Source organism: Cynoglossus semilaevis, chromosome 19 (assembly GCF_000523025.1).
Source record: "Cynoglossus semilaevis isolate Cse_v1.0 chromosome 19, Cse_v1.0, whole genome shotgun sequence".
Lineage (NCBI taxonomy): Eukaryota > Metazoa > Chordata > Actinopteri > Pleuronectiformes > Cynoglossidae > Cynoglossus > Cynoglossus semilaevis.
Window position 1 is genome coordinate 3,947,270 of NC_024325.1, and position 12,101 is coordinate 3,959,370.

The 12,101-nt window shown below is 38.1% G+C and overlaps 1 protein-coding gene across 5 annotated transcripts in view; it reads right to left on the reverse strand.

Moving 5' to 3' along the window:
• ncor1 (nuclear receptor corepressor 1) overlaps nucleotides 1-12,101 on the reverse strand; it is a 30,094-nt gene that overhangs the window by 16,624 nt on the left and 1,369 nt on the right. For 3 of the 5 annotated variants that reach the window (XM_025065421.1, XM_017041705.2, XM_017041704.2), the window contains exons 3-11: nucleotides 10,131-10,221; nucleotides 9,661-9,839; nucleotides 9,422-9,476; nucleotides 8,802-8,903; nucleotides 5,269-5,399; nucleotides 3,982-4,268; nucleotides 1,301-1,366; nucleotides 580-716; nucleotides 404-497 (exon numbers count right to left, since the gene is read on the reverse strand). In XM_025065421.1, coding sequence (XP_024921189.1) covers nucleotides 404-497; nucleotides 580-716; nucleotides 1,301-1,366; nucleotides 3,982-4,268; nucleotides 5,269-5,399; nucleotides 8,802-8,903; nucleotides 9,422-9,476; nucleotides 9,661-9,839; nucleotides 10,131-10,221 — 1,142 coding nt within the window. Of the gene's footprint in view, nucleotides 1-403; nucleotides 498-579; nucleotides 717-1,300; nucleotides 1,367-1,553; nucleotides 3,127-3,981; nucleotides 4,269-5,268; nucleotides 5,400-7,877; nucleotides 8,255-8,801; nucleotides 8,904-9,421; nucleotides 9,477-9,660; nucleotides 9,840-10,130; nucleotides 10,222-12,101 lie in introns of those variants that run through there. The other 2 variants (XM_008332378.3, XM_025065422.1) reach the window with 2 other exon arrangements.

Genomic DNA, 12,101 nt, shown 5'->3' on the forward strand with positions numbered 1-12,101 from the left:
TGTCCCACCCGTCCCTTGTGCCACCTATGCCCATGAGCGCACACACTAAACTTGAATTTGTTCAGATAACACTACATAGCATCCAGCAGAATTAAGAACCTCCGAGGAGATAGAAATGAGGCAAAACAAACGGACGAGACAGCTTTTTGACTCTTTAAGCAAAGAACTGTTCAGCAACCAGCGGTAATCAATTAGTCAGAATGAGTTCATATCCTTTTTCTTTCCCCTTTGTGCTTTTTTAATTTAATCCTTATTCGTCATCACCGCAACGCAACGCCTTGTAGAAAACCTTGAGTTCAGAGGGAATCGTGAATTAGTGTTCTCAGCCTAAAACAATTTATAATCAGCTGAAGCGCGAGAGTATATCTAATGAGCGCATGGTTTTCATTATAATCTCTCTGACCTTCACTCTCGTCTGCGTTGTCCTCATCGTCGTCGGGTGATGCTGTGGCTAGACCTTCACCTTGAGACCTATCAGCCCGGGTTCGCCTCGTATCCTGGAAAACATAAACAGTGTTGTATTTATACGGAGTCTGCAACGACAGCGTTGGAGTGAACGGCAGATAGCAAGTCGCTCACCTGCTTATGCTGCTGGAGTAGGTTGTCCAGGTTGTGACGTCTCTTGTAATTGAAATAGAAGTTCTTGCACTGAGCTTCACTTTTAGTGCCTACCATTTTGGCAATGGCTGTCCAGTTTCGCCCGTGCTCGACAAGCCCTGGTCCAAGACAAGAACAAGAAAGTCTAGCAATGAAAATGTGTGGCCAACAATAAACCTTGTTTTTTTTTTTTTTTTTACTTATTACACACTTTTACACTCACTTCATAACTAAAAAAAACCCTGATTCAGGCTGACACCGTTGCCATTAATAACTAGATTGTTATTTCTAATTGATAAAACTAATAGCATATAATACTGATGATAAAGTTTTTTTCCATGACTGTACCGTTGAATTTTAACAGATTGTTTGACAGTATATAAATTGTAGTGTGGTTAATCTACTCCTAGTCTCTCTCTTTTCCATTTCCTCCTCTCTGCTGCCTCCCCTCCCCTTCCCTTCTCCCATCACTCTTCGCCTAAGCAGACTGCTGACCACCAAAGTCTGGACCAGCTTGAGAGTTGTTCTTGATATGCAAGTTTTTTTTTCCCTTCCTACCATTACAAATGGCTTGCTCAGAGAACACTCTAATATATTTTTGTCTCTAGTAACATGGCAACAAGAAATAGTCAGGGGAAGGTAGAAACGGCAGAGAATTGTGAGAACCAAAGCCAAGAAAAAAAAAAATCATTTGTAACACTACCTTTTTTGGCCACCTCCATCTCCTCCTCGGTCCAGCGAGAAGTTTCTCCGGTCTCACCAGCACCAGCTAAATCACAAAGAAACAAAAGAAACGCCCCATAAGCACCGACAGAGAGAGACAGAGAGCAATAAACAACGAAGGGAGGCAGAAAGAGAGAGAGTGACAGCTACTCTTCAACCGTCTTCTTCTCATGGCCCGTGATCTAATAATCTGTTTACATTCATGGGCTGCCGAGACCTGCTCCCTCACTTACGCTCTGCTATATCTTTCTCTCTCCACCACGCACAGCCAGCCCTTCCCTCTCTGTCTTTCTCTTACTGTTCCCTTCTGCCTCATTGCACAGCCCAGTACAAATCCTCCTCCCCATAATCCGCAAGGGGAGGTCGTTTGTCAGCTGATCAGCAGAATCAGACGGTGGAAGAGTTGAGGGGCTGAGTCTAACTCTTTGGGAAAAGGCCTTGAATTGAGACAAACATTCAGATAGGACAGTTAACCCAAGCCAACTTCCCTCTTCACTGTCACACTCACACTGAAACACACACACACTCTTCTTGCTTTTGCCTCGACTGCACAGTTTCATTCGCACACAGAAACAAAATGTGCACTGTTGGCACGGTGGGGGCTGAGTAAACTTTGGTCCACTCTCCTCCATGGCACAGACTCTATCTGTGTAAACAGTTGGACTAATATAGCAGCCAGTGTACCTGCGACATTATCAGGAACCTTGCCACCAACCACAAACCTGACATAAAGGTGGGCGGCGGGGAGAGAGAGAAAAAAAACGACAGTTAAAATGGCCACAGAAATCCCCTTCTGATAAACACATGTAAGTTTCTCTATGACTGAGGCGAGGGTACAGCAGAGTGTTTTAAAGAAGACGATTCATTTCAAGTTTTGTCACTCCAGACCAATGTCATGACACCAGGAGTCAATAATCAAACACTCATATGTGGTGAGCAGTTTCCAAAACCTAAATGTATGACTTTTTAAATGAAAAAGTCTTGACTCATTCGGAGGCTTCAGTTCACCGCCGTACTTAACTCAAAGCACCACTTCCAGGGAAATGCTTTTTAACAAATGAGAAAATAAAATTAATTATACTGGCAGATTGAGTTGGCTGTTTTTTTTTTTTTTTAATACCTGGCCTTGGACACACAACCTATTTTTATAAAAACCGAGAAGAATGAACAAAACATCACACAAAACATTTATGTATGTTGGAAACAAGGCCAGATAGAGGATTGACAGGACAGAAGGACAGAATGTGAAAAGTAAATCAATAACAATAAAGACCGGACCTTGCACGACACACTTTTACAGCTTTAAAAAAAAGAGGAGACTTTAAAGTGTGGAAGTGCATAACCAATTACCATGACAACAGCAGAACCAGAGCCAGGGATTGCTTGGTAATGGACAGACCACAGAAAGCTTCCTGTGTTTCGTGTAAGACCAAGCTCATCCGACACCTGGCACTTAGAGTCTGTACCTTCTGAGCCGCCTGTCCGCTTTCAGGATAAACCTACTTGGGTCATGACACAATCAGTTGTGTAAACCCTGTCAAAGCTTTAGTCCGACATGTGTCTGAACATTATGATCCAATGTGAAGTGGGCAGTCTAATTCTAGGCTGTAGTCCCAATTCAGGGCTGCTGTTTACATACAAACAGACAATCAGATCAGACCACAAGGGGAGAGTGTTATGTAAAATGAGGATTACCAAGCCATTATTATAAACATTTTTTTACACACCACATAGTCAGGAGTATGGAGGTTGATTAAGAAAATTGCTTGTTGGTGTCCCTGCTCTAAAATTGCTAAAACATATTTTCACAATACCAGGATTGTATTGGTGGCTACAAACAAAGAAAAAAAAATATTTTTTTTTTTCGAAAGAAAAAAATATATATATTTTTTTTTCATTTTAATACTACTTAAAAATCTGCAGTCAATCAAAATAGTACGTAAGTCTCTGGGTTTTGCAAAATGACGTGCTCTAAAAATAGTGCAATGCCCCAGCGACAGAAATGTCAGGTGCCTCAGTGCTCTGAAGAATTTGTTATTGAAACACAAAGCTCTAACCTCATTTTAAACTCCTTTACTGATCTCATCTTATAGCTTCTCCAAAAACACCTTTTCCTCCTCTCATACTCTCCGGTCTCTCTCTCTCTCTCTCTCTCTCTTATCCTCATCCACACACACACCCTAACCACAACTCCCCATTCCCTATCCCACACCCCTAACTGTTAACCTCCTAACACATGAACACAACATTATCAACGACAAACAAGCCTCTAGCCACTAGGGGGCAGCATTGTAGCTCATTATATTAATCTATTTAGTTACAATCGGGATTGTATGCAGAATGCTGATGCCAGCAACATAAAGTGGTTAGTACAGATAAATAAATAAATATTACCAGGTGCTAAATGGTATTTTAATTCTGTCCCCTAGGGGGGGCATGGCAGAAAATAATTGAGAAACACTTCTTTAACCCATCGCCTTAGTGAGTAGACCGCACTTAAATTCTTTAAGCAGGCCACCGTTACTGCCGTTATATCGATATAGGTTGATATCAAACGCCCGGACATCCCTACCGAAAACCTTTTGTAATTACTGCAGTGCAACGTTTCCTTTGGATTGCACACAATGTTCACACAAAAGAGCAAAAAAAGTGAGGAATCACCTTTAGTAGTATCCAAGGCAGACAGTGGAGTTTTTGCAGCGTCTTTCATGGCTTTTTGTGCTGGGTCAGTTCTAGGGAGCTGCGGTGGATCTGGCACACCAGACTCCTGGGCAGAGGGGGTTGTTTCCTCAGCTGCCACAGTTGCAGCCTCATTGGCCATGGAGCGTGTGGTAATCCTTCCCTTACGACGGCCCTGGCTGTTGGCAGTTTTCCTGCGTGGGGTGTTTTGCTGTTTTCCGTCCTCGTCCTCCCCGCCGTCACACTTGTCTTTGTCCTTGCCAATGTCCCTGTGGTTGTGGAAAAGGAACGTACAGCTATGGTGCCAGTTGGTAGCACAAATATCGGTTCTCTTCTGACTCAGCAATTATAGACTCTTTTAGTGATCTGTATTTTGCTAGAACCATACATGAGTAAGGTTATGGAGTTTGTACAAACTTAACAGGAATTAAACAACTTTAAAATTATGTTAATTATAATTTTAATTGTAAATTATGACGTTTAACAAATCAAATGCAAACACTACTGTAATTAAGTTCAGATGACATTCGTTAAAATAACTGTAATGGATAGGTGAGTGAAGGTCTTTCTAATCAGCAGTTTTTCCAGATTACAATATCTGCGAAAAGCACTTTTAAAACACCTACTCGAACTGGTTTTGCGCAAAAACGAGATTTTTGAGTCAGAATGTTATTTAAACATTTAATGGACTTTTTGCAAGGAATTCTTGCTTTAAACTACAGATTAAAGGGGGCAACTGGAGTTTTAGTCATCATTAGTTCGAAAACATGATTCATGTTTAACCCTTTCATGGATGACGGTCACTACAGTGGACAGCTATGAAAATGTCATTTTCTATGATAAGAATAGGTTTTGATGGCAGTGTTGCATATAAGCCTCTACAGTGGACGCCTGAGAATCACCCAACACTGCCATACAGTGGTCAGCCTTTGCAACTGCAGAATAATTGTGTCAACATTCAAAAAGAAAATTTGGTGTATAAAAACAGAACCAAATAAGTTCTCATTTTTATGTCTAAATACACATAAAAACACTTAGTAACATTTTTTTTAACTCAGTATATCATGGGTCATGCATCAAAGGGTTAAAATGCAAACTAAATTCAACTCTCTTTAGTGCATGTGGTTAAAGTAAATAGAAATCACTTGTGGCCAATGCAGCAACTACATTTTAATCAGTCATGTAAACACTCTTCTTGGCTAAGATTTAGTGTGAATTTATGTTTGCCTGTGAGGGTTTGAGAGAAGATTTGAACAACTGATAACTCACCTAGAATCCTCCTTTTCATCTTTCTCTTCCTCTTCCTTTTTTTCTTCCTCTTCTTTTTTCTCTGACTTCTCAGCTTTATCCTCTTCGTTTTTTTCCTCTGATTTGTCTTCTTGTGAGGGACGTGTTATTTGCTGGAGACAAAACATGAAGTGTTATACATGGGGTTTTTTTTTGGTAAGAAAACTAAAGAAAAATACTGTCTCTAAGAATGGACAGAATGGTAATGGCTATTTGGTTTTGACATTGACCATAAGAAAATGAACAGCTATAGATGTTTTTATACACACAAAATTGTGGTCTCATAGGTAGAAAATATGCAGGAAAATACAGGTACTCCACCGAAAACCGTTTTCTGGCACAGTAATTGTTCTTTAAACTATTCTGCAAACGAGAGGAGGAGGGGATGTCCTTAAACTAAGTGAATATGATTTAGGTATCTCAAAACAAAAAGAATGCACCCCGGCATGTTGAGATCAATATCCCTGCCCACACAGGCAGAGATAGCAGAGCTAACAACAGCAATCAAAGCTGTATTTAAAACGAAAGCCAGTCCAACAGAATGACAGAGAGAAAAGCAACCTTTCTTTATCATCACCACTGGCGAGGTACACCGCAGAATATTTTTTCCTGCTTGCTCCATGAAATCGCTGTCCTGGAACAAGTCTGTCTACGCCAAGCCAAACATCCCATGCTGGTAGCAGATGGGGTCAAGGAATGTGCCTCACTCAGTGGTAAATTCATTAGAGATAGACGGGGGCAAAACATGTATGTATATATACATATATACATACATACATACATACATACATATATATATATATATACACATACATACATATATATATATATATACACATACATACATATATATATATATATACACATACATACATATATATATATATATACACATACATACATATATATATATACATACATACATACATATATATATATATACATACATACATACATACATACATACATATACATACATACATATACACATATATACATATATATACACATATATATACATAGATATACATATATACGTATATCTGTATGCATGTGTATATACATATATACACACATATATACATACATATATGGATCTGTGTTAGCAGATCTGTTGCTAACACAAGAATTCCCCATGGGTGTGATCGATAAAGTTCAAATCATTAGTGATTAGATGTAGTTTTCTTTTCTTGTCCGAAAAAGTGCCTCCAGACAAAAGTGTCCAGTTATATTAGTAGGCCATGTTATAATTCTTCACTTGGGGCCACTACTTTTGAAAGTATGTATTTATTATTATATTTCTGTGTATTGCATGACGTGACATTCCTTTGCATGATGTGTGAGGTTGTGTACGCAGTATGAATGACGGAGCAGAAATAAAAGCTGTAGTCCTCAAGATTGAACAATAAATTGTAAATGTAAAGTCGGATCAATGCGTGTACGTCAGGAAACGTAGTCAAAACTTCAGATAATTCCTCTTGCAATTCATGTCAGTTATTCAGCTGTTGATACGGTTGGTTACTAAAGCCCTTATGTTTGCAGGGCAGTCGTCGCATTCCTAACCTCTTCTACAGTACTCTGCAGTAAAAGCCTCTACACAGATTTTCTCCAAAGCCTCATGGTTTCCGCAGCTCTTTTGTTTTAATTTCTGCTCTTTCCTGGTTTAGATTTCTTCATCTTTTGCAGATTCCCAGGTCTTATTTGACTTATGAAACTACAGAGCCACAAGTTGATTTTCCCTTTCCTACCACACGACGAAGGCAACCGGCAGAAACCTCTAAACTTCAGGGAGTTTTAGAAGATATAGTAGAATAAATAAATAAATAAATAAACAAACAAATAATATGGTAATTATACCGACTTCATGCAAAAAAATGTTTTATGTTTTTGCAAGTTCATTTGTGTACCACTTGCCTGAAGAACGTATAACGGCACGGGAAACAAAACTTTGATTTAAGTTGCAGTTTACAGCATTCGTTTCATGCTTGGATAGGAGTTTTCTGTCCATAGTTGATGAATGCAAAATGATTTTTTCCAGGGACAATGGTAAGTCTGTGTATTACAGGCTGTGTACTACGTGCATAAAATGCTGTGAAATTACATTTTAAGTAGACTGTAAATATAAAAAAATTTTAAAAAAATTACAAAAACTGAAAACGTGGCTTTAAATTATATACAAAGGAAACTGGATAGAAGGCATTTCAAGACATCTACCAAATAGAGTTGTCTGTTCTACATTAATATGAAGGCATAGAGCAAGGCATTAATTACATTAATGATTAATCATTCTAAAGCCCTGGCAGGGCCAATACAGATGTTTTGGGGTTACATATGCCATCTAAAAAGAATTCCCACGTCAGAGCAACAACAAATACGCAGATAAAAGACTGCACCGCTTTCTACACTTGAAATAAAAACTGCTTACTAATGTTTCTCAGAGAGCAAACAATCAAAAAAAACACAGGGGAGCAAATGGCTCTCAGCTCTGAAATAAACTACCACAGCAAAAGTACTGCACAACATACCCAAAAAAAAAAAACAACAACTGCGGTGTCAAGAAAAAAAAAAGGTTTCTGGAGCTAGAAACATACCTGCGCTCTTTTGCTGTTCATAAAACCCCCTAGCTCTGCTGTAAGCCACAGCTTCCCGGTGTTATGAGGACAGTTTACCCTCCAGTAGTTCCGTAATGCTGATAACGACAGCCGTAGAGTGGAAGGACAGCACCATACCAGAGCTCCTTAGAAGGGCTGCCGGGCCACAGCACGGCCACACATATTCCAGGAAAGCGTGTCATCAGGCCGCTTAAGCCACCCAAAGAATTGTCCATCTCACATGCACACACTAATTTATTCAGGGTCACTCAAGGTAATCCTTGACGTGCAGTCCTCTTTGATTGGCACTCACAGCAGCACAGTGAGTTTTTTTGGCCGAGTCAGATGGCTGGACTGTACCATTTCATCCGTTTGACATACCCAAGACTTTCCCTCTCTCACTCACTCACTCTCTCTCTCTCTCTCTGCCCTCCCCCCTCCCCTCACCACAGGAACAGAAGAGGAAATGGAAACGAAGAAAACTAGCTGCACACACACACACACACACACAGTCAGACAAACTGCCACCACTAATTTTGTCTTTCAGAGGTTGTTTTTTTTTTCCCCCCCTCGCTCTTTCTTTAAATCACCCTACATTCCAATGCTCTTGCCTTTGCTCACACTGTCCTCCTACTTTCTTCTAAATAACTCACTATAGTCACGTAACACAAAAACCAGAGGGTAACTGTTTGAAGCGAACACGGTGTGGTTCGGGTAAACGGATGGTAACAACGGAGAGGGGCTTCAAATTCTTCAGATTTTGTGGGACATGACAAACGCTTGTCAGAAGCTGATTTTCCATAACATACTGGCGATTGCTTTACAACGCCTCAAATGATCTTTTAAATGTCATAAGAAAGAAAGAAGATTATGGCGTACTCACTTAGAAACACAATCGAGCAAGACATTAAAATAGCGTCTTACCTGATTTCTTCCTCTTCGTCTTCCATAGTTTCGCCTCACAAGTGTTTTGTAGTTGTGGTTCTTCTTTGTTAGATAGTAATACAAGACGCAGTCAGCAACACACTGTAAAGCAGAATTCACAATTATGACAAGCGATAGTCAAGGAAACGCATCATTGTCATTCAGGTATTCAGGTATGCAGCAGCAGTGTACACAGAAATACCTTTCTTTTTTTTTCCAAGAAAAATTAAGAGTCAAAGAAAACTAGTCAGAAAACTAGTGCTGGGGAATTATTTTGAAAACATTTGATTTTCCAGGTATTTAATTCATATCATAACATCACAGTAACAAACTTTTTGTGTCACTTTTTCCTGAATCTGGAGTCAATTGATAGTGGCATATTGGAATAATATATATTTTGTTTCCTTCAAAAATGTGTTGAAAAATCTCTTGCCTTATAGAGGGCAATAAATAAATAAATTACAATCAATTCTGGTGTTAACGTTTTTGCTGTTGTTCACCTACTACACTGTTGTTTTATGCTGTCAATTAAAAATCAGCTGCTCACAGAATTTTTTTAACTTTTAGCACAGACTGCGTGTCATTCGTGAAAACGGTTTAAATGACAACCAGAAATTTACCTTTCTCTCTAAATATGACGCAATCAGGCCAAAGTTCTTGGGGTGTTGGACAAACCTGGAAAGATATTCAAATTGTTACTCATGTTCCAGGAACGAAAAAAATAAAATAAAGGTGGGCAAGTATTACATGACATTTGGGTGCATAAACATTTTCAGCCCTTCAGATTTACAAGGATACGGTGTGAGCTAGCAATGTTATGCTGCTTCCAACAAAAAAAAAAAAAAAAAAAAAGGCTTACTTTTCCTTAAAGATCTCCTTTTCGTGTTCGGTCCAAACATTCATAAACTGCCGGGCTTTGTACACCTTCATCGGGTCGTCCATTAGGCCATTCATGTTGATAAACTTGACTCGCCTCTGCTCGGAGTCGTACATCATGGGAGGAATGACTGATAGTTGTCTCATCTGTTTCTCATTGTTCTGTGGACGTGAACAGACTGAACGTTAGTATCTTAGGCACAATATATGTTTTTTTTTTCCTAATAGAAGATGTATAAGATTTGAAAATGTAACAGACAGTCAAAGATGTAGTGACTTCATTATTCACCTTACTCGGAACTTTTTTTTTTAGTCGAGTCAGAGCTTTAAAAACAATAATAAACCTAATAAAATAGGTGTAAAAGGAGTATAAAACAGTTAGTGCTCTACGTGGGCTACAGTACTTTGCACAAATGACAGGCAACTTAAAGAAGATTGTAGATTCATAACCACCTCCTGCTCCGAAAGGCCATCAATGATCTCAGAAATCTCATGCTCGCTTCTTGCAATCGTTGCAGAAAGGCCCGTGCCTCTTTGCCCAACCCTGGAAAACATGAGAAAAAAAATGGTTTTAAAATGTTATTAAGTTTTGTTTAGGGCAATGCAATTTCGAAGTGTTTATGGTTTATTTTAGGGCTGTAATCAACTCAAGAAAGTCGCGGTTGACTTAACCAGTGAAAATGCCGAATTGACTATTACCTGAAAACGTTTACTCTTAAACACAACATGGAAGTCTTCTTTAAGAATAGAAAAATGAATCAAACAAACCAGGATAGAAAAAGACAAGGATAGAAACTAAATAAAACGCATAACTGAAAAATGAAGCACGGGCTCAAAAACAAAAAAGCCGTGCACTCAGTGCTAAAAAATAAACTGCCTAAATCAAATAATAATACTATCAATAAATGTGCACAATAATATTACGGTTATTTCGACAAATTTTAGTGCATAACAATAGCAAGCAGAAACTATTTTTATAAGCTCAAAACTCTGTGTTCTCCGGTCCATAAAATGTGTAGTCACCGTCATATAGGACATTCAAATAGATATCAAAGTATCTGTGGTCCAGCTGAGTGCTTCGCTGTGTCATATTAACTTTAAAACGTTCTCTTTTAGTCTCTCATAGCGCGTGCATTGTGGTTCAGCGTGCCAGCACTGTATATCCAGGTTCCAAAACTTCTTAAGAGTTCTTAAAACTGCGGTCCTCCACAACACAGATGAGCTTATCCTGAGCTGTAAAATTTACAACTCTCATCTGTGATGTCATTTTGGCTTTTAAATAATAAAAGGGCTTAACATCCGGGTCTGGGAGTATCTGAGGGATGCTGCCCTTGTAGCAGATGGGTGTGCCTGCCATTATAAAACGATTATTAGACTAAAACATGCTGCTATGTTCATAAAATGAAAGCGGATGGCCAAACAAATATCCTACCGTTTATGTGACCTGTCATGTTTGTAGTTGAGATTACAGCCATAGGTTATTTGTGATCATTTTTAATTTAATTAAATTGTCAGTTAATATAAATTATTAAATAGTTACTTTGAGGGAAAACTGGACGGAGGTTGTTTTTTTTTTTTTTTTTTAAGACGTTTCACCTCTCACTACTTTTATTTGTGAGTACTCTAAATGAAATTGTCAATATGGAAAATGTCATGAAAATGATACCAAAGTATAACTAAACTCCTACCAAAACATGTAATAAATACACAAAATGCACAAATGCACAAATTAACAGCTATAGTGCCAAAGGTTTCAAAAATGAATTATTATTTCAAATAAAAATACATTTTTCTAATCACAATGTCTTGGCTATATGTTCTATTCATTTTGCAACTCTTTTTGATAAATAAAGGTGTACGTTTTAATGTAACCCCCAAACTTTTGAACGGTAGTGTATACATATATATATATACATTTACATATATACATATATACATATATATATATATATATATATACATATATACATACATATATACATATATATACACATACATATATACATGTACATACACATACATATATACATATATACATACATATACATATATACATACATATATGTACATATACACATACATATATGTACATATACATATATATATATATGTTCATATTTTTTCATAGAGTTAATGGATTTTAGTCATCACTGTGTATTGTCGTGGTTGCTTGTAGAACAAGTTGGGAATGCTTTCCAAACATATGTAAAGCTGTTGATTTCAACCTAATAACGAGTCTACAGTCATTCACAATCCCTTTCCATCCATTACACTTATTTATTACTGTCAACTCAGTCAGGCTGGTCTGATCGTAAGTTGAAGCCTGTGCTGGATGAGATGGTATTTTACGCTCCCAAAGTGTGTGCAAATAATAACAATATAATAATAATAATAATATAAACTGTGTATTAGACAGAGGTGGGA